Source organism: Haliotis rufescens, unplaced genomic scaffold, assembly GCF_023055435.1.
Source record: "Haliotis rufescens isolate VD_foot unplaced genomic scaffold, xgHalRufe1.0.p SCAF_19, whole genome shotgun sequence".
Lineage (NCBI taxonomy): Eukaryota > Metazoa > Mollusca > Gastropoda > Lepetellida > Haliotidae > Haliotis > Haliotis rufescens.
In genome coordinates, this window is record NW_025963879.1 from 1,175,866 (window position 1) to 1,200,296 (window position 24,431).

General features: G+C 40.0%; 1 protein-coding gene across 1 annotated transcript in view; it reads right to left on the reverse strand.

The window, feature by feature from the left end:
- Positions 1-23,314, reverse strand: part of LOC124116234 (DDB1- and CUL4-associated factor 11-like) — a 31,594-nt gene extending 8,280 nt beyond the window's left edge. Inside the window, exons 1-13 of the mRNA XM_046477489.2 lie at positions 22,906-23,314; positions 15,612-15,706; positions 14,184-14,215; positions 11,336-11,431; positions 10,818-10,882; positions 9,015-9,115; positions 8,449-8,551; positions 5,589-5,632; positions 4,068-4,191; positions 3,610-3,667; positions 2,368-2,460; positions 1,469-1,561; positions 153-242 (exon numbers count right to left, since the gene is read on the reverse strand). Of these exons, the coding sequence (XP_046333445.1) occupies positions 153-242; positions 1,469-1,561; positions 2,368-2,460; positions 3,610-3,667; positions 4,068-4,191; positions 5,589-5,632; positions 8,449-8,551; positions 9,015-9,115; positions 10,818-10,882; positions 11,336-11,431; positions 14,184-14,215; positions 15,612-15,706; positions 22,906-23,033 (1,122 nt within the window). The 5' untranslated portion in view covers positions 23,034-23,314. The remainder of the gene's footprint in view (positions 1-152; positions 243-1,468; positions 1,562-2,367; positions 2,461-3,609; positions 3,668-4,067; positions 4,192-5,588; positions 5,633-8,448; positions 8,552-9,014; positions 9,116-10,817; positions 10,883-11,335; positions 11,432-14,183; positions 14,216-15,611; positions 15,707-22,905) is intronic.
- Positions 23,315-24,431: the final 1,117 nt, after the last annotated feature.

Sequence of the window (24,431 nt, forward strand, 5' to 3'; positions counted from 1 at the left end):
GCAATATGTTTGTATCATTGGTAAGCATATTGCAGTATACTGTTATATCAGTAATACCAAGCAGTCCTGCTCTTGGGTGACAATCATCTTTCAGCAACTAAACATGCACAAAACAAAACATCAACAGAAACAAGTAGGTACATCTGTCTTACATCAATGCCATCCTTGTTTGAAAAGTGCCGCATGTCCCAGAGCTTGATTGTCTGGTCCTTGGAGTTGGATAACAGGAAGCGGGCATCTTTCTGCAACATAATGCTGCTCTCATCACCATCACCATCGACTCAGTTTGGTCACTGCTTTCCAGTCAGTAATCCATCAAACAAGAGTCAGGGCCCACTTACTCAAAGCGATCTTAGCGCTATTACTATTGTAAACCTATGTTAAAGTGTGGGAGTTACAATCATCTTAGCGCTTAGATAGCTTTGAGCAAGTAAGCCCTGGAGATAACATCCCCCCAGTCTGTTGCAAATCGGAAATTGAGTTTGGCTACTTATACCCCACTTTTGGTTCATTGCCATTGGATACCTTCAGTGCACTGGAAAATAATGTTGTTCAGTATTTTTCAATATCCCAAATCATCAAAAGGCACCAGCACCACTAGACTGATCTGTATAGCACTACTTTCATTTTCAGTAAAGTCCAACTTGTTGTCATGAAATAAAAAAAAAAAATAAAAAATAAAAAACTTAAATTATTAAAAGGCACCAGTTTACCACTAGACTGATATGTATAGCACATTTCAACAAGAAATATTCAAATGTGTAGGAGATCTGCTCCGGAAAAGGAAAGCGGACAGAGGACAGACAGACATACTGATTGCTATATCCCCTCATTTTTAACCCAGGGGGATAAAAGAAGAACACTGTACAATATTTCAAATGCAGGGTTACAAATAAGCATGAAATTCAAGGGGTCCTTGTCATAGCCCTAATGTATAAGTTAAGATTGAGGAGGTCTCTAGAGATTTTGAAGAAAAGCTGAAGGGCTGCAGGACCCCCCCCCCCTTTCAGTTTGAACACTGCAATGTATACATGTGTCAACATAGTTAATAAATTATTTTAAATTACACATTGATATTTGAATAAATGTAATGTACAAAATTGACATTTTGAGAGATAACTGTCGGAGCAGCGATGTTAAAGTATCAGAATCCTGTGTGTAATTTTAGAAACACAACTGATGATCATACAAGTTTCAGCTTCACCATGTTCATTATTGCTGTCAAATGGAAACTATAATGAGGGGGGATAAACAAAAATGTGTTCACATGCACCTTCATGTCAGGTTAGCTAACAACATAAGGTGAGCTACAATTGCATGTGTAGAGCCAGGATTTTTCAAAGGAAGTCAATATTTTGGAATTTCACCAGTCTACTAGATCCGAGTTCCTGGGAAATAGGGGGATCAGGGCCTATTGGTATCCTCCAGTGAAATGATCTTCTCTTTCAGATGTTCTTTCCTCACTCACCTTAGAATCGATGTATGTGATGCCATCATGGTGTCCCGCCATCACACCAACAGGAAGTGGGTCTTCCTCCCGTAACGTCCGCCTGTCCCACACCTGCCGCACCAACACTCACATCATTCAAATTTTAGTTTTGATGAATTTCATATTAACTAGTACAGATTCATACAAGTCATAATATCAGTTGATCATAAGGGGACTTCACATTGAGTTGATCATAACGGGACTTCACATTGAGTTGATCATAAGAGGACTTCACGTTGAGTTGATCATAAGGGTACTTCACATTTAGTTGATCATAAGGGGACTTCACATTGAGTTGATCATAAGGGGACTTCACATTGAGTTGATCATAAGGGTACTTCACTTTGAGTTGATCATAACAGGACTTCACATTGAGTTGATCATAAGTGGACTTCACATTGAGTTGATCATAAGGGGACTTCACATTGAGTTGATCATAAGGGGACTTCACTTTGAGTTGATCATAAGGGGACTTCATGTTTAGTTGATCATAAGGGGACTTCACACTTAGTTGATTATAAGGGGACTTCATGTTTAGTTTATTATAAGGTAAGTTCATGTTAAGCTAATTCAGCTTTGTTCCCACTGCAAACCATCACATGCACATCACATCAATGTGACACAGACTGCAAGTGTTATCACATTCATAGAACATATGAGCACCAGTATGGAGCTGACACACCAAGGATCATGATCATGTCCAGTTGGGGAGTCAAACCGACAACTGCATCTCCTTGCACAATTAAGGGACACAACTCTGTAAAGAGTATTGTAGCATCTTGAGCCGCAAGGCCACCTGCGCTTGTTTCCTAAAGTGAAGATGTTTAGCATCCATGCTCCAGTATTCATGATTCATGGACAAAGTCTCTGTCACTAACCTTGACAAGACCATCATCACCGCCACTGAACAGGATCTGCGAACTGTCATCAGCAAATGACACAGCATTGACATCATCATCATGGGCACTTATCTGGCAAATAAACATTTAACTGTAGAAATATATCATGAAATGATAAAACAGACTCCAAAAATATACATAAAAACTACATGATCCAGGGGAGGTAACTCACTGCTCACAACTTCATCTGCCTGTCTGTTTGTTGTTTAACACCGCACTCAGCAATATTCCAGCCATTTGACGGCAGTCTGTAAATAATCGAGTCTGGACCAGACAATCCAATGATTGACATCATGAGCACCAATCCACGCAATTGGGATACGATGACATGCATCAAACAAGTTAGCGAGCTTGTCCACCCAATCCTGTTAGTCGCCTCTTATGACAAGCATGGTCGCCAAAGGCAAGCATGGGCTGCTGAAGGCCTTTTCTCTACCCAGATCTTTACTGGTAACTAGGGGGTGTAACGACTGAAACAACTATCAATCACGTCACAACTATCACTATCTGTTGCCTGACGGCAAAACAAGTACCATCTAACACTATCAACAGAAATCACAAAATGAAGAAAAATGATTTAATTGTCCATTCAGTTGGGCAGGGACAAGTCCAAATTTACTACCCGGGTACCCAACCCCTTACTACCCAACCCAACTCAGGTACCCAACACCCTATTACCCGACCCTACCTGGTACCCAACACCTGACACCTGACACCCTGTTACTCGACCCCATCCGGATACCCACTACAGGTCTCAAGGGTTGGGTACAAAATGTCCGATTGGGAATTGTTTTATCAGAGCCCTGACAAAAACAATTTACAAACACATATAAAATGATCTGATCATGCATACACTGACGTTGACTAAAGTTTCACCTTTACTTAAATGTATGAAAGTCAGAAATAATGCGTGCATAGTCAGAAAGAAATGCAAACATAAGCGATATTGTTATTGTAATTAGACAATTTATCACATAACTAACCACAGGTCCAGGTAGTCCTGTGGGTACAATGGTCCTACTCAGTACCCACCCGACCCAAGTGCCCAAGTTAACCATCCCAGCCCTGTCAGGCAGGGTATTTAAAACAGTGATTATTCAAAGGACATTCAATGATAAAGCGATTATTACCCTTGTGTGTTTCCATATCTTAAATATCATATTTAAGGAAAAAAACTGTATTATACTTGCAAAATTCAGTTAATAATCACAATAAACACACCCTCAATGTCCGCTGGTTACTCTCTCGGTCATACACATACAAGTGACGATCGTTGGCTCTGAAACAAATTGATGCCATTTTACTTATCCAAATAATTGGAGATTGAATTCATACTTAAAAGCATGGAGCAAAAATCAAAAAGATTTTTATTCATCAAAAGTAAATTTGACTTAAGGATATGAAACTTTTTAGATAGATGGATATATGACTGAATAAAATTGCACTCAGAACCTATACAATTCCTTTTTGCTAATTCTTGAATTTGGAGATAAACATTATGAGTTTGTAGGTGTTATTGAGTATTCTATGCCCAGTAATCCCATTATTCAACCAATCAGATTACAGCACACACAACCATTCATTTAAAAAATCAACTCATTACCTTTTGGTTTCTTGGTTCTAATTTTTATTCAATCCTAACAATGCAACACTATATGAAACATGTTAACAATTCATACCCTCCTAATATCTCCCTGTTGTCTGACGAAAAGGTCAGTGAAAAAATACAGAAACTCTGGTCGCCCGGCAACAGAGGCAATGCTTCATGAATATCATGATCACCGTAGATGTTGCATAGATGAACTAGAAACAAAAAGACAAAATTAGACATTAATTGAGAAAAAAATACATTAAAAAAATCCTCCAAATGATAATCATTTGGTGAAAATAATCCACAATTGAAGTGATCCAAGGGAGTTAACTCTACAAAACTATTCTGAGTTATTCTGAAACAATATAACTCCAGCCAAACTTTACAATTATCCTGTTATTCACACAGTTTCTAAGGTGTTATACACCTAAGATAGTTCTACCGAGGAATTCACTACAAACCGAGGAAAAAAGATAAGTGTCACAGTATTTCTGTATTTGGTGATAATGTAGCACAATGACACACAGAATTTGTACCACATTTGACATAATAAGCACCCAGGGTGCTCTCAAAATTAGAAACAGGGGGCTCTTATTAGAACATTATTTTGGTGAAAAACAACCGAGTTGAAAGATCGTAAATTTCGAGGTTTATGCTTACAACCTGAAATATTTATGTACGACAGATAAATTTTTTCAGAATTTGATTGCCCACAATTAAGAGTGCATATAACACATGCATTATAGTCTTGTGTACATTGATCAATCAGAAGGGGTGCTAATTGGGATTGTTCACTAGCCAGTATATCAGCAAATATTGCCGTGGGCGTTTATTAGAGCGGGGCGCTCATTATGTCGAATACGGTAAGTATTATTAAAGACTTCATCCAATGTTCACAGATGGTAAACATACCTAAATAAGTTAAATTCTATTAATGTTATTTTCATAAAGATAGAGAAGGTGCATAATTTCCTTATGTTTGACTTAATAATGTCTTTGTTTGGACAAAAAGGTGTCAGTGAATACTTTCATTATAGACCAGTCAAAATTCCTAAAGCAGATATCGATTACTGGATTGTCTTGTCCAGACTTGATTATTTACAGAGTGCCGTCATGTAGTTTGAATATTGCTGAGTGCCATGTTAAACAATAAACAAAATACCCAGCATCAAGAACCAATGTAGTTTCACTAAACTGTAACCTGGTTGCCATACACCATACTTCTGTTGTGACGTGGGTGGAACTTAAAAACTTAAACGTGCAAGTTTTTATCCATTTTCTTAAATGTTAGCAAACTATATGATAGAAATATTGTAATCTTTCAGGGATTATTTCAGTATGGACATACATTCATGGGATGCCAAATGCTGTCTAATGCACACATATAAATGTTATAATATTAAACTGAGTGTAGCTTTATTCTCATTTGTCATTAGTTTTTATTGTTGAGTTCAAAGTAAAGTTGTCTCGACAGGATGCTTCATGAGCAGATAGGTAGTTCCACAGAGTTGCCTATCTGGCTGTCAGAATGGTATCATAATTCTAAACCCTGGTCTTGGAAGAAAGTGTCAAATATTTGAGAAGAGTGCACTGATGGTGAAGTACTCACTACTGTCAGACCAGCTGGAGTAGACGACGTAGTTCCCGTCTGGGCTGCAACACAACAACACACACTTCAGATCTTCATGTTTCACCATCTCATAAATAAATAAAAGTATTGCATAGCCACACCTCAGAAATACAATTCTTCAGGCCCTAAACTACAGCAGTTGATATTCCACATTGTAGCCTACCCACCTCAATGCAGTGTCCACCAAACCCACCTCAATACAGTGTCCACCCTAACCACAATAAAGTGTCTACCCTACCCACCTCAATACAGTGTCCACCCTACCCACCTCAATACAGTGTCCACCCTACCCACCTCAATACAGTGTCCACCCTACCCACAATACAGTGTCTACCCTACCCACCTCAATACAGTGTCCACTCTACCAACCTCAATACAGTGTCCACCCTACCCACCTCAATACAGTGTCCACCCTACCCACCTCAATACAGTGTCCACCCTACCAGCCTCAACACAGTGTCCACCCTACCCACCTCAATGCAGTCTCCACCCTACCCACCTCAACACAGTCTCCACCCTACCCACCTCAATACAGTGTCCACCCTACCCACCTCAATACAGTGTCCACCCTACCCACCTCAATACAGTGTCCACTCTACCAACCTCAACACAGTCTCCACCCTACCCACCTCAATACAGTGTCCACTCTACCCATCTCAACACAGTGTCCACCCTACCCACCTCAATACAGTGTCCACCCTACCCACCTCAATACAGTGTCCACCCTACCCACCTCAATACAGTGTCCACCCTACCCACCTCAATACAGTGTCCACTCTACCAACCTCAACACAGTCTCCACCCTACCCACCTCAATACAGTGTCCACCCTACCCACCTCAATACAGTGTCCACCCTACACACCTCAATGCAGTGTCTACCCTACCCACCTCAATACAGTGTCCACCCTACACACCTCAATACAGTGTCCACCCTACCCACCTCAATACAGTGTCCACCCTACACACCTCAATACAGTGTCCACTCTACCCACCTCAATACAGTGTCTACCCTACCCACCTCAATACAGTGTCCACTCTACCAACCTCAATACAGTGTCCACCCTACCCACCTCAATACAGTGTCTACCCTACCCACCTCAATACAGTCTCCACTCTACCCACCTCAACACAGTGTCCACTCTACCCACCTCAATACAGTCTCCACCCTACCCACCTCAACACAGTGTCCAGATTACCCACCTGAATGCAGTGTCCACCCTACCCACCTCAACACAGTGTCCACCCTACCCACCTCAATACAGTCTCCACCCTACCCACCTCAATATAGTGTCCACCCTACCCACCTCAACACAGTGTCCACCCTACACACCTCAACACAGTGTCCACCCTACACACCTCAACACAGTGTCCACTCTACCCACCTCAACACAGTGTCCACCCTACACACCTCAACACAGTGTCCACCCTACACACCTCAACACAGTGTCCACTCTACCCACCTCAACACAGTGTCCACCCTACACACCTCAACACAGTGTCCACCCTACACACCTCAACACAGTGTCCACCCTACACACCTCAACACAGTGTCCACCCTACCCACCTCAACACAGTGTCCACTCTACCCACCTCAACACAGTGTCCACTCTACCCACCTCAATGCAGTGTCCACTCTACCCACCTCAACACAGTGTCCACTCTACCCACCTCAACACAGTGTCCTCTCTACCCACCTCAACACAGTGTCCACTCTACCCACCTCAACACAGTGTCCACTCTACCCACCTCAATGCAGTGTCCACCCTACCCATCTCAACACAGTGTCCACCCTACCCACCTCAACACAGTGTCCACTCTACCCACCTCAACACAGTGTCCACTCTACCCACCTCAACACAGTGTCCACTCTACCCACCTCAACACAGTGTCCACTCTACCCACCTCAATGCAGTGTCCACTCTACCCACCTCAACACAGTGTCCACCCTACCCACCTCAACACAGTGTCCACCCTACCCACCTCAACACAGTGTCCACTCTACCCACCTCAACACAGTGTCCACTCTACCCACCTCAACACAGTGTCCACTCTACCCACCTCAATGCAGTGTCCACTCTACCCACCTCAACACAGTGACCACTCTACCCACCTCAACACAGTGTCCACTCTACCCACCTCAACACAGTGTCCACTCTACCCACCTCAATGCAGTGTCCACCCTACCCATCTCAACACAGTGTCCACCCTACCCACCTCAACACAGTGTCCACCCTACCCATCTCAACACAGTGTCCACCCTACCCACCTCAACACAGTGTCCACTGTACCCACCTCAATGCAGTGTCCACTCTACCCACCTCAACACAGTGTCCACTCTACCCACCTCAACACAGTGTCCACTCTACCCACCTCAACACAGTGTCCACCCTACCCACCTCAACACAGTGTCCACTCTACCCACCTCAACACAGTGTCCACTCTACCCACCTCAACACAGTGTCCACCCTACCCATCTCAACACAGTGTCCACCCTACCCACCTCAACACAGTGTCCACTCTACCCACCTCAATGCAGTGTCCACTCTACCCACCTCAATGCAGTGTCCACTCTACCCACCTCAACACAGTGTCCACTCTACCCACCTCAATGCAGTGTCCACTCTACCCACCTCAATACAGTGTCCACTCTACCCACCTCAATGCAGTGTCCACTCTACCCATCTCAACACAGTGTCCACTCTACCCACCTCAACACAGTGTCCACTCTACCCACCTCAATGCAGTGTCCACTCTACCCACCTCAACACAGTGTCCACTCTACCCACCTCAACACAGTGTCCAGATTACCCACCTGAATGCAGTGTCTACCCTACCCACCTGAATGCAGTGTCCAGCACACTCCAGCCTACGTCCCGTGCACGAATTGTCTTGAACAGTTTAAAGTCATCGTTGGTTGTGTCATAGATTCGCACATGTTGATCTGAATAGGAAAATGATAAACATTATACTTATCATTCCAATAACTACTCAATGCACCCAAATATCAATTATCTTATACAGAAATGATCAATTGTGGTCAGCATCACCCTGTACTGAAAGTGAAAGTGAGTGAGTATAGTTTTACGTCGCTTTTAGCAATATTCAAGCAATATCACAGCGAGGGGCACCAGAAATGGGCTTCACACATGGTACCCATGTGGGGAATCAACCCCAGGCCTGAGCGAACACTTTAACCACTAGGCTACCCCACCACCCCACTGTACTGAAAATGCTGTTGTGAAAAATAGTAACTGTCGTCTCCTCCATTCAGAGAAAAATATTGTATATCTTCAAGAGTCACTGAAACCAATACAACATCCCCTCATCCCCTTCCCGCCCTACAGAACATTAAAACGTTGGTCCCTGAGCCAAGTATGGATCATGTAGGGTTAAACGGATCTCACCCTGCGCAGCAGTCAAGAATATATTCCCTTCCTTCGAGAAGGCACCACAGAAAGCCTTGTGATGATAGGACGCCAACTTGGTGAAGTTGTTGGGGAGAAACCTGCAAACACCATAACACGCATTACTTCTGGGCATTTTTTAGGGCAAAAAGCATATTCCTTATCTATTCATTTACATCATGTTATCAGCAGGTACTACCATCCAGAGGGTGGAAAGCATGGTCTTTTTTTAAGCATTTTATTGCTTTATTATCATGTTTCACACTTATAGCATGGTCTTTTTTTAAGCATTCTATTGTATTGTTATCATATTATTTGTTGCTGTGTGTACATCACTTCTTAACGTTATGACAGGACAGGCCAACTATCAACAACGTCTGAACGTGGCAGTGACATCTCATAGACTAGGGTTAGAGTAGCTTCCCTTTGAAAAAGGGCAGTTACTCTAGTTAACAGACCGATGGATTGCCGCCAAATGCAAGTAAAAACAATTGCTGTTTTACATATATGTTGCTTCGCCACTGTATAAGAAACAGATTTCAGTTGGAACTATATTAGCTACTGTCACTGTCCGACTGACACATCACTTACCCTGTGACGTAAAAAATATTTGGAAAACTCGCAATGTTTCGATAATGTTTGTGAGAGAGGGAAAGCAATTTCCAAGCACAGAATTAAAGAATGACATTATATGATAAAGAGGTTATCACACTTGTGTGTTTGGGGATGGTAAATATCCTGTATTAGGTATAAACACTATGTATTTAGCTCGCACAGGCTTGCTAAAACACTGTTTATTCCTAATGCAGGATATTTACCATCCCCACACACACTCGCGTGATGACCTCTATTTATCCAGATATCTCTGCTCAAATGTGGTTTATTTGTTCCCTGACCAGTGGATCCATATGCATTCCAGTTATAATTTTCAACTCCCTGAGGAGTATACAACCCAAGCTGCCATCAGGTGCTAGAGGGTTCTTAAATCCACCTGACATATCGAGTAGCCATTTCCTGATGTGTGAATGGGTACACCACTCCTGTGTGCATGTTCATGTTTCAACCATGGATATTCTGTATACAATCTTAAACTTTCCAAGATGAATGAACTGATATTTTCAAAAGCATAATTCAAATATGCAAAAGTCAAACAGGTTTTAAAACAACCAAATCATACACAATCACAATTTATAAGTTACAAACACAGTCAATGAAATTTCAATTAGCGAGGAGGAACTTAATTTTCCAGAACTGTTGTTTGGTTGTTTGTTTGTTTGTTGTTCAATGTCGCACTCAGCAATATTCCAGCTATATGACGGCTGTCTATAAATAATCGAGTCTGGACCAGACAAGCCAGTGACTGACATCATGAACATCGATCCACGCAATTGGGATACGATGACATGCATCAACCAAATCAGTGAGTCTGACCACCCGATCCCATAAGTCACCTCTTGTGACAGTCACCTTTTACGACAAGCATGGGTTGCTGAAGACCTATTCTACCCCGAATCTTCGCGGGTCCATAACTCTTTAACATGCCATGCCATTTTTAAAAATATTTTTCAACCACCAACCCAATGGTTTTGTAAAACATTTGTAGAAAAGATATTACAGTTTCATTGTTAAACATATTTAACTGATTATAAAGTGGCCTTCAAACATGCAACACCATATCTGTGCACTTGAATTATTATCTGTCCGTCATACATGTGTCATAAACAAATGTTGACATTGGGACAGACAATCTTGAATTCCTTGTAGCTCTTAAGGTAAGCTCAAACTATATCAGGTATATGTCACCTGTTGTTGATGACACAGCAGTCTCCAGCTGTAAACTGCTGCTGTCTGTTCATCCCAATCTCCCGCTGAAACACAGATGATGGCATGTCAGTCCCAGACAAATTCTGCAATTCTGTGATTGCAGAAAGATTTGCAGAAAGTGTAACTTACCGCAGAATTGCAGAAAAATTACAGAATTTGCTTTTTTTCACTCATTTTCAAGCTCGTTCTATCCAATTTTTCACTCAAATGATGCCCAAACATTTAGCATGCAATTCAAACATACAAAAATATGAATCCTGAAATAAAACAAAATTTTAAAAATATCATTTTCTCATAAACCATGTTTACATCTAATAATGGGGAATACAGTAAATTTCAGGTTGTTATCTGAACATGTTTCCATGATAGCTTTTCTGATCTAGTATTTTGGTTTGATGGATCAACAAACAGCATAAACCACTGGTTTAAAGAAAATATGGCCCAAGTATACGTGTGGGGGACTGAAGCCATGTGACTCTTATCATGTTTGGCCTCACCTGCTTGACAAGGTGTGGGACTGTGGTATTGTAAGGTGAGCGTCGCTTCATCGCTCGGCCGGACTGACGCATCACGATGCTCTGAATGTCGTTGGTCTTTAAAACAGAGCAGAAACTCTGTCAATTGAGTGCAATTACATAATCACATGTACTTCTCCACATCTTTTAAACATCTATTGACATGAATAAGCAAAAATATATTTAAGTTAACTCTAAAGAAAATAATATGTGTAGTACTTTCAATAATTGTCATATACAAGTTTGTGATATAACTAATCCATGATTGTTTTGTTTGTTTGTTGTTAAATGCCTACTCAGCAATATTCCAGCCATATGACGGCGGTCTGTAAACAATTGAGTCTGGACCAGACAAACCAGGGAATGACATGATGAGCATCAATCTATGCAGTTGAGATACAAGGACATGCATCAACCAAGGCAGCGAGCCTGACCATCCGATTGTGTTAGTGGCCTCCTAGAAAACCAATTCTAAGTATGCTAATGTGGAACATTATGCAGTTGGGGTATGTTGGCAATTTAAAGAGACTGCATGTCATTTCAAAACTCCAGGTCCAATTCCTCACTTGGGTAAAATGTAGGAAGCCCATTTCTGGTGTGATGGTGCCGGAATAATGGTAAAAGCACCATAAAATCATACACACTCACTCACTCTATATTATCATGATTATCACATCAACCTCATACAGATGACACACTGTAAAAAAAGTCAATTTATGTGGAAATATGTAATCAGGTCCTTTTGCAGATCAGCTAGCGGTCGATATTCTGAGCATCAGTGTTGTCAGGGTATGATGAATAACAAGATACGCCACTGCTGAGAATTGACACTCATACTCTGACCTCATGTTCGCCAACTCTTACAACAAGCTGAAGATAAGGCTACTATACCTCCAGGTGAGGTCAGGTGAAATGGGATTTAACATCTCATTCAAGATTACTGCACTTACATAGCGAGGAGCATGCACGTGTTTGTGTGGCTGCTTGTACTAGTCCGGACTTAGCTGGTTTTATAGGGCTAGCACACTGAGATACCATGCTACACTTTAGCATCACAAGTCAGTATCTTGTGTGTCAGCCATGTGCATTGATGACTGCTGTGCAACATCGATACATGGAATGGATGAGGCAGTTGATGAAGGCCATAGGCACTTGAGCCCACACTCTGAGGAAAGCCTGACGCAGTTCAGCTGCAGTTGTCGGCCTCGGTCGGACGTCATTCAGCCGTCTTTGAATCTCGCCCCACAGGTGCTCAATGACATTTAAATCGGGACTGAGGGCAGACCACTGCATGGTTCTGGTGCCATTCAGTTCGAGGAAGTCTCTTGTTGCTCTCGCAGTGTGGGCACGGATGTTATCATGCTGAAACTCGTGGTTGCGGCGACGTGCCAAATGAGGTATGGCGTGTGGTCTCAAGACTTGATCAATGTACCGAGCTGCTGTGACACCATTGCCTCTCCCTGGACCAATGTTCTGGAAGACCACAGGGTCGACCCAATTCCACCCCACACCATGATGACTACCCCACGAGTCTCTCTCAACAACACAAGCATACGAATAACCTTCCCCACGGCATCAACAGACACTCTCTCTGCCATCTGCTGTTGAGATACAGTAACGGTTCTCGTCTGAGAAGGACTCTTCTCCACTGCGGGTGGTGCCAAAGCTGGTGCTGTGTTGCCCACTGGAGACGGTCCCAGCAATGGCGGGGTGTCAGAATGAGTCCTCGGCGTGGCCGGTGACAGTGGAGGTGTCTGCACGTCAATCGTCGACACACGGTGTCTGCACTAATGTGTCGCTGGTGTGTCCCCATGGTCTGTCGAGCAGTTTTCGCAAAGCGATCTTGAAGGTACTGTCGCACAATCTGACAATCCTGATGTTGGGTGGTGACCCTTGGTCTTCCACTACGTGGTCGGTCATCTGGAGTCATGGTGGTCTGGTACATTGCTGGAGCCTGTATATGGTCCTTACGTGCACTTGAAATGCATTGGCTACTTGCCGGGCGGTTTGTCCAGCTTGCAATCATCCAAGGGCTTGGTGTCACTGATTTCTTGTCAATCTTGGCATGTGGTAGCAATTCCATAACGAATGAATGGTATCCAATCTGGGTGGATATTTATAGGGCAAGAAATAGGGGAACGGATGTGCATTTCAATTTGCACGGAACTCACTCAGGTTACCATGGCCGTTGCCATGATGCGTTTGGGCGATCTGCTTTGTCTTTTAATCATGAAAATCATTTTTTCCGGACAAGGTAAGGTTAAATTTTAGAAACAATGACAAAAATTACCTAGATATTTAAATGACAACTTTTCATACAATGTTACTTGGGGTGATGTTTCTTTTGTGGTTCAGTATATATTGGAAAACATGCTTTCTTAACCAGTATAGCTAATGTCTCACAAACTTTTGACCATACTAAATGTGAAGAAAATACTAAACCAAGATATTTATAATAAGATACTATATGCATTTTTTCATTGCCATAAAACCATCATTTTTAATACAAATATTTCAGATTTTTCTAAATTTCAACATTAACCACTGGTCTGTCTAGTGTACACTAGATTGTTTACACACAGTCATCAAATAACTGGAATATTGCTGAGTGTGGTGTTTCGAATGCAACAAACAAACACAATGTTGTAAATCTCACACGTGTACCAGTCAATACGGAGTAATGGTACCAGTTGGTTGTGACAACAGTTCAACACTGCATCTAGTGCAAAGCAGCACGCTGGGCCGTCTATTGACACTGTCAGGTCACCTGTGTAATATCAGTGGTAAACACATGTCACATTCTACTGATTGATAAGATAAATACACTTACTGCTATACTGGTTGTGTCTGGGTTGGGGTCCTCTGCAAACAGAATTACACATGTGTTTAACTATCTCTGTACAGTAAAGGAAGTGTCATAATATTGGTTGCTACAAACATTGGAAATCTGCAAGGTGTATTTTGGGGTTAATATTCATGTTTCATTTTTTATAAAAAATAGGGGATTAAAAAAAAATATAATGGCCTAAAACATATCCATTCCTGTATCAATTGACAGCATACATCATTGTATGAACATTCAACATAAACATTCAACAATGAAATGCATTAGGAGAAAAATAAATGTTGGTTTATTCCAAAGCTAAAAGGTCTCAGAGCATTTTGAAAACAATGCACAAGTTCAAAGTGTTTATGCCATGTAAATAAGACATTTTTTTAGCACTTCCAGGAGTTTGGCTTTGCATTACAAACCTATATTAAGCTGAATCATTTAACATATTCAGTCAACGAGCACACGTCCAGAAAACAACAACTTGCACACTGATAAGAACAATGAGGTCAGATTATTTTATTTTCTATTTCACAGGTTTTTGTGTGAAAAGTCGTAGTTAGGCACAATGTGTCAAGGTTAAATATGCAAGTCTGTAGGATTGTCACAACACTGGTGGCTGGTCACAGTGACATGTGACACGGTGAAAGTCATCCCTCCAGAGATGGTGTGGTACTATATTCTATAGGCGCTCCAAACAGCCTGTATTTTAGGTGTACATGGAATGTGGTGAAAAGTTAAAAAAAACTTCATAAAAACAATCTCATTAAAATCAGATCTTACCGGTATTTCCCGCTAAAGATAAACAAAGATCTGAGGACATCCCATTACGGGTCACGTCAGAACTACCTTAATCAGACCAATCAGAGCGTCATTTACCAGATCATGAAAGTGACAGTTGGGATGTGTTTCCTTATCATCGAAAAATGAATCACAGGGTATCCTAAACGACAGTTACAGCCTTTATAACTTAATCTATACAATCTAGGGAATTGTATTAGCCATTCCAGAATACGCTTTTGTTTTCAAATTTGTAATCAAGAATAGTTTAAAACAGCTGTAAAGCACGAGAAAGCTGCTTTCAGATTGGCTAATATCGACTTCTTGTCAGTCATTCCATTGGTTGGGCAAAGTTCGCAAAAGGTCGTTCTGACATGACCCATAATGGGATGTCCTCAGATCTTTGAATGTACTGCTATTTGAGCAATATTCTTTAGTCCAGTCTGACAGTTTAAAATTTAGTATGCACATCTTCATGTGGTAACCATGGAAGTTTGAAAGTAGGATACAAATAGTTTCAGTATATAATTTTTCCACTTTTCATTTTTGGGGGGGTAGTTGAACACAATATGAGTCATTGCATATTGTCATCTGAAAACAACAACACAAAACATGTGATCCAAGGGACTTTTTGTTATGTCTACATACCATCTGGAGGTCTGGAGGAGTCCATATACTCCAGGTCCGAGGAAGAATCGTCATCCGAGGTCGCCCCGTCGGATGTCAGGATGCGGATCTGTCCACTGTCGGGGAAACAATACTGAGTGATTTACATGAAGCCTGAAAGACACAGCCAACATAACAACAATGAAACAAGTCGCCATGGTCACATCAACAATGATCAAAATGTCTTTCATTCAGTCCAACGACATGTATTATCAATTAACAGTTTAATGTCAGTGATTTAAGTATTATAATGTTAAACACAATCACTCGGAAATAATGTCATTAAGCAAGTTTAGTGTTCAGCCAATAGTGAAATTCTAAAACATTTACCTCCATTGAACATGTTAAAAAAAGCATCCAATAAGGTGTCAAAAAGATACTGACTCTGGTAGAAAAAATCATCAGGGTTTTACATGACGCAGAAATCTGCATCCAGTACACACAAATGTACAGAGGAGACTCAGAAAAAATGTATTGCACCCATTGGGAAGCACAAAAAATATTAATTGCACCGAAGTTTGTACAAGAAATATGAAGGTCGTGTCATCATAAAATAATTTAACATAACCCTCTCTTTGAACTTTTAAAAAAACAATCAGAAAACGATAACACCAAGACTGTAGACTTAGAATTCCATGATATAGTAAGGGGTGATGGCGATTCGATTGAATAATAACATCCCAAACCTAACTTTAGCTGTTTGACAACGTGATTGAACATTCCATCAAACCACAAATTTCCAAATAAGGCATATTCCACAAAATTCCAAATAAGGCATATTCAAATGACGTGTTGTTACAAGAGTGAGTTCAATCTTTTGAATTAAATGTGGAGTCTTTGAATGGCATTTCGAAGTGAAAGACATAAAGAAGAAAATAAAAGGATGTCCACTTCTTTATTATGAGTGAATAAGTGAATATGGTTTTACGCCACTTTTAGCAATATTCCAGCAATATCACGTGTTGTTACAAGAGTGAGTTCAATCTTTTGAATTAAATGTGGAGTCTTTGAATGACATTTCAAAGTGAAAGACATAAAGAAGAAAATAAAAGGATGTCCACTTCTTTATTATGAGTGAATGAGTGAATATGGTTTTACGCCACTTTTAGCAATATTCCAGCAATATCACGGCGGGGACACCAGAAATGGGCTTCACACATTGTACCCATGTCGGGAATCGAACCCAGGTCTTCGGCGTGACGAGCGAACGCTTTAACCACTGGGCTACCCGACCGCCCCTCTTTATTATGAGAATAAATAATAGAATAATGAAGAAGTTGACATCCATACATCTTCTTCCGAAAATGTGGAGTTTTATGTATCCACTGCTGTTACTGAACTGAAAGTGTTCACAACATGGGTGATCAGTGTTTTGCTTGTAATGTTAACACCATTTGACAAGGTGACCGAGAACAAAGACCATCATACACAGTTGGTGACTGTCATAACTGCTTGCTGAACTTGTTACACAAACTTGACACTGTACTTGGTGAGAAGCACTTGGTCCAGTGTTAAATACACACCTGTCCAACAGTCCGAGTCTGTTTTGCTGATGGACAATTAGTCTTACTTAGTTTACTAAGTTGACTGTCTACCAGTCTATTGTTCCAAGAACTAACATTAAACAGTACTATTCTTATGTTTACCCTTTTCTTCTTTTTTTTTCACTAGTCTAGAAAATTCTGGACTGGTAACATTTTATCTGATCTGTTAACTTTGCAATGTTGCCAGTCCAGTTGTGTTGTCTGAAATGTTGGGGAATTCTATACACTGCTAATCTAGTGCTCAATGACATTGTACATTGTTAACTTTGTTATTTATGTCATTATGTGTAGTGAACCAGCATAGTGAATAAACTCCAACATCTCATGCTAAAATGTGTCACTGTCTCAATGCGCGCAAGGGACACTCGCATTTTTGGCATGAATTTCCTGATTTGCAGTGCAAGATGTACATAAAGACTTTCTGCTGGATCACTCAACATATACTAGCATCCAAACACATGCCTCACTCACAACAAATTAAAAGATAAATTATACCAGAGGATGAGTATGTGATGTTTTGTTTGTAATTTTAACTTGAAATATCCATATCACATCCAAAAAGCTAACAGTCATGTTCTTCATGTACCCTTACCTCGAAAAACTCATTTCTACAGTTACAGCACAACATCTCATAAATAATCAAGTCTACACAAGCTCAAACCAGTGACTGACAGCATGAGCAGTGGTTCAGGTAGACGGACACAGTAACACACAATCAAACAAGTCATAGAGGTTGACTCTCAATCCATTTTAGTTGATTGGTTGGATTTAAACATATTTTATTGCAAAACATCAAATGGATTAGCCACAAGTGACACACTTACATGGCCTTCTCCTACATACGTTTCATTACATCGTAATACAGTAAACTACGGTAAACTCCAGTGGACCACTAATTTTAATTCGTTATAACCGTAGTACGTTATAAGTAGGGGTGTCACGATAAATCAAGATATCAACATATTGCTATTGGTAAGCACTTAAAGTCAATAAATCGATTTCAGTTAGGAATAGCGATAGTTTTGATTGTATTTACCATAGTTTTACAGTTACAATAAAATACATGCAAATTTGTTTTTCTTTTGATCATGAGTGGTAGTAATTTACACATGGTAATGTGGAAGTTTCTTTTTTCTTAAATTATTAGGGTAAAGAAAAAAAATCAGTCATATCTCAAACTTTACTTTTTATTTGTTGTTATGGTTATCACATTCAAAGGAAACCTCAGTTCCAAGGTTTAATTGAACTCTAAAAACCATCTAAAATAATACACTGAAAACTATCGATATTTATCGCAATAGTTGCTTGTAGGGCTGGGACGGGTAACTCGGGTACTCAGGTTGGGTGGGTCCTGAGTAGGACCCGGGCACCCACAGTACTACCCGGACCCATGGTTAGTCACGTGACATATTGTTTAATGACAAAAACTCACTAGAGCTCAGTGGTTACACGACAAGTCGCTAACGTTCCTATTTCTTTATGATGATGCACACTTTCCTTTTGACTTGTATATGTTGGAGTAAAGATAAAGCTTCAGTCAACTTCAGTGTACGCATGATTCGATCGTTTCATAAGAGTAGAGTCTATTATATGATCTCTGGTTTCATACATGTATCTTAACAGTTTTTGCCAGGGCTACAGTTAAACTATTCCCAATTAGACATTGTGTTCCCAACTTGAGACCTACAGTGGGTACCCGGGTAGGGTCGGGAATAGGGGGTTGGGTACCCGGGTAGTAAATTTGGACTCATCCAAGCCCTAGTTGCTTGCAATATCAATAGTTGTTGCAATAGTGATTTCCAGACCAATAGTCACGCCTAGTTATAAGCATATATACAACATCTATACAGCAAAAATTAAGTTCATAATATCCGTCAGTTCATTATAAGTGCCTTCATTATAAACATATTTTACTGTACGTGATTAATGATAGTGTAGAATATATGTACAGTGCAGAAAAATCATACACAAATAAGACGTATGACACTCACACGTATACAATCATACACACGTACATACATACTGTAGTACACACAAACACATAAACCTACATGCACATACACACATATGCATACTTATAAACATGAGATACATTTATATTTATTGTAATACATTGGTGCATTTGCTAAAGATATTTAATGTATTTATAATACGTCAGTAGATAATAAAATGAAGGACATTTTAAATTTATGTAAAGGGCGGAACTATAGAATATTACTAACTGTGATAATTACATGCAATGTTATTGCTTTACATCAAAATCAAGTCATAACGAATAACAAAACTAAAAGAAAAGAAAATATAACTGAAACTTTTTTTACTGAAACCAGTGGATTGTTTTTACAAGAATAGTATACATCAAGCTAGAAAAGTACCCTGACCGACAAGATAAATAATCTTGATAATAGAGAAATTCATCCTGGTTGATGCAATACTGATGTTCCCTTGTTAATTTGTTTTCATTTATTTTGAAATACATTGTCTAAACATGCCAAACAAGATAAATAAATACACTTTCAACAATGCCAAAGAGTGCCTATCATACCAATTACCAAATTTGATAACGGTAATGCTTCGTGCACTTGGCTATTGGTATTCAAACTTGGTACTTGGTATTATGTTTCTAGGTTAGTCAGCACCATACTGTGCTCATGGGTTTCACCAAAGTGGTAAATGTACAAGACGTGTATCTCTTCAGGCTTTCGTCCCACATTAAGCTGACATGCCGTGATATAACTGGAATACTGCTAAAAGCGGCGTTAAACCCAACTCACTCACTCAAACTTGGCTGGGAACTACTCTTTCTTCCTGTACAAATCGGCTGGTGTTTATTGTCACTGAAAGTCAAGGCATGTAGAGAGATTATTTAGGACCTCTTCGACCCCGAAATCACCACACACGTTTATGAAATAAGTTAAGTAGGTTGGTGTTTATGGATGTTGAAAAACAGATTCTCTTCAAGATTTATATAATTAAATGTTTGTTCTGTTCATTGTAAATCCTGCATTCTGATTAGCTGAATTGGTCACGAGTTATTGCATTCATTTCACAATGAATGTAAAAAACTAAACCAAGCCCACCAAAGCTTTTACTTTTACTTTTATACTTAATGTCGAAGAATCACGATATCATAATTTACAGTTGAGGGAATTCCCTTACTGCTCATGTGTATTGACATGCACAGGACATTTAGCCAAATTCATGCATATTCATTGTCCAAACTACCCTTTGAGACCAAAGGCCAATAGGAAATGAAACAGCAAACGTGCAGGCTCGCTCGCCTGTTTTTTTCTGCTCGTCTGGGTTCCACAATTTTCATGTCTTCGGTTTCATTTCCAACCCAGGTTTTTCCAAATGTGTCTTCCCATTTTCGGGGAACTAATGTTTGAATCTGGCATTAAAGGACCATGTCATTTGAAACAGACGCCTTTTGCCGGACATATTTGGACCGGTTCATTACAGTCTGACTGTGGCAATTCTTCTCGCCTCTTGCCTTGTCCTATGATCTTTGTTTGATCCTAGTCTCTGTTGATTGGCTACTGCCTTTGTGGGAGTGTCAAGTTATGTGCATAAATTGAGGCATGAATCGAAAAACCAATGTGCAAAATTTTGTCAGAATCCACCTAAAGAAATCCACAGTCAATCCTTAAATCAAATTTTTCAGCAAACATACATGATTCGATTTCCAAATTGATAGAAGGCAATGAAACCCACTTTGAAAACTCAAATTACATAATGTATTTCTATCCAGCAGTTAATGGTAAACCTAACTACAGCGAGAAAATGTCATAGTTTGACAAAAGTCACTATCATATCAGTTAGAGCTAGTTCCAAAATCAACACCAAATTGCTCAGCACCATCCCCTTTAGGCCTGATTTTCTATAACTTGGTTTCAAATCCTGAGACTCCCCAAAAAATTAAAAGTAAAAATATAAAAATACATGGAAAACAGTGTTTTGTTTATTCCACTGACCAGAAGTAATTAAAATGTTAAAAAAAATGAACTCATTTACTGTCGCTATCAACATGATCAATACAAACAAAATATTTAAAATATTCTTATCAAAACCAGTTGAAGATTTATCTAAAAATAAATTTTGACGAATTGTCACAGATTGGAAAGAGTAATCTTCCCTAGGCAAGGGAACTAACTGACTGTAAAAGCCTAGTTTACACACTTGCAGAACGAGGATGGAATTTCTGAGCTCAATTGAAGCACCACCTGTAGCTATTACGGGTGGTATTATGGCCCTGCTATGGCCAATTAGATTCCACCTCTCACATCACTTGCATTTACTTCAAACAAAATGGCAGCGCCCAGTCAAGACAATCTAAATCAAAATCTATGTTGTGATAAAATGGTTCTTACTACGCAAACGCATCAAAGCATGAGAGCACCTTGTTAAAAAGATTTGGAAAATATCTCTAGACACGCCGAGTTGGCAGTACAAATTCTTTGCAAATCCTGCAATCGACCGAAAACTGAACTGCATTTTACGAACCGGATATCGATTTTGTTACGCAAGTTTGATAGGACTATGCATAGACTCTTTAGTTGAGCCAAAATATTACTCCACAATTCCAGCTTAGTTCGGCAAGGGTGGTAACTGGACTTTTTTAGTCAGTTAACTCCCTTGCCTCGGGAAGATGGGAAAGATTCATTAGATTCATTAATCCTTTTCTACGTTAAACAGCCCATCCAGCCGAGACATTCGTCGTTTTTTCTCCTTGTTCCTCCCTCCCATACCTGTTTCTTTTTATCCCACCTACTTAATATTTTGAGGAAATATGAAAATTTGAAACTGAAATTGTTTTATTTATTTTTTTCAACCTGAATTTTTGGCCAAAAATGCATAAACCTAAAACATAAGTCTTATTGTATGTTGTCCAATTAATACATTACAAATTGGTCAATAATTAATTAGTAACACAGATCTGTATTAATTAGCGTTCATGGGCTCGTGGACACACAAGCAAATGCTGAACACAGTGCAAAGGTTTGTTAAGTTTCAAAAGCACATTGCAATGTCTCATCAATATTTGCACTTCACAGTGGCTAAGAGCATACAAGTGAAAAAGGCTAATCAGGCGTTATGCAGAGTCATTCTCAAGCCCTATTAACCCAGTCATAAATCCTTGCAACTAGACTAAAGGAAATTATTAATCATTGTTAGGCCTAATCAGCTAAATACATGCTAAACAGTGTCAACAATTCAACATGTCAAAAATGCATACTCTCAAAGAACTAATGTAACACAATTGTTCATCATCCCGCATCCTTGTGCTGTTTATCCCAAATATAGAACAGGCTGTGCAATTTGCTTATACTGTATATATCTATATAGGTCACTGGACATGACTGGTATATTTAAAAAGTTGCACCCTCACTGTACAGGTATTGAGTGATACATATGTCTAATTCATAGCAAAATGATTTACACATATAAATAATTCCAACATTTTACAGTTGTCCAAACTCTTACCTACTTAATGTAAAAAAATTCATCAAGCAACTGCACACTATGACAAAAACATTTTACTTAATCACTACGCAGGTCACGGGCATTAATCGTGAAAAGTGATACGACTTGGCAGGTCAAAGGTTGAATTAATATTTGTGAAAGCTAACACCTTAAAGTACGAATTATATCAATGCCAATACGGACCGATAAAACACCCCCCGTCCCACAAGAGCCCAAGCAGGTGCCCCTACTGGGAGGGGATTGCGTACCTGCGAATGAGGTGTGCAAGGATCGCTCGAAGGTCCGTGTCCCCGTCGTCCCCTGCGTCCGAATCGCCGGTCCCCCGGGCTACACGTGAACCAGTACCACTCATTCTCCTTGAGTTGCTGGACCCCATGAAGTGTTCATTGGGAAGTTTCTTTCCGTCTCGTTGATGACTAATCAAGTTTTCTCTCCAGCAAGTGTCAAATTCTGAACGAGCAGATCTTGGCTCACTTACAGTCCGATTCCAAAGCGTATATTTTCCAGGACATCGGAATACAATTGTAACGCAGATGCAGTCCCCGTGTACGTATAATGTGGATCGTCTCCACTCTGGGGTTGCAAATAATAAGTACGTGATGGTCTAACTGTGTTTACGTAAATAAGAGAACTCACAACAAAGGGAAGATAACTTTACTTGACGTGAACATGAAAATTAGAGTAACCTCCCGTTGACCCTTTTGCTGAGTGATTCGTCAAAGAGTTACCAGTACATATTTTAGGTGCACTCTACATTGTAATGATTCCATACTGTTCGAGCGGAGAATATTCTTTACAAACAGAATAATATATGTACGGTATATTAGCTAAAAAAAACATAATATGACATATCTTCACTTGTTTCGTGTAACTAGTCATTATGCATTATATCAGGAAATATAGATCTACACCCTCTAACACATGAATGTGTGAGTTACAAAGTCACCTTAGGACGGGGCAGCGAAACATGTTCAGTATCAATTGTGAACTATATGTGATTTCGCCAATTTTCTATCTGCGCATAATTTCAGAGATGTGTGTTGATAAAACTTAGTTATAATAAAGCTAGTTATTGACAGGTTGCATGGAAAAAAGCAAAACCTTCGAATCAAACTATGTTTTAGATTCAAAACTTCCTGTGAAACGACATACCTTGTTTTGGATGTGAACACACACACCCCACACCCCTCCCAAGAAAGGTATCGAATAATTCATATCAACGAAGGCTGTGGCTTAAACATCTGTTAGTCCTGCTAATAAATTATTAGAATTAACAATTGAAGTATAAAATAAGTGTGTAAGGAAATATAAGTAAGAGAAAAATGATAGTACATGTTACACAAGTAGTGACAACCGGTATTGCTACCCGTGATTGATAATTGTTTGTTTGTTTGTTGTTTAACGCCGCACTCAACAATATTCCCGATATATGATGGCGGTCTGTAAATAATCGCGTTTGGACCAGACAATCTAGTGATTGTCATCATGAGCATCGACTTATGCAATTGGGATACGATGGCATGCATCAACCAAGTCACGTAGCCTGACCATGCGGTCCCGTTAGTCACCTCTTACGACAGGCATAGTCGCCTTTTACAGCATGGATTGCTGAAGACGTATTGCCACCCGGATCTTTAGGGGTACTTTGAATATTGTCATCCCCAGATCTTTATATAGGCCCAGGAAGAAAACTGACACTATCAAGAACTGTATGATGATCATTCAGATAAACTGTCGAGGCATGTATCTTTGTTTTTCTTCAGATTATTTCCAC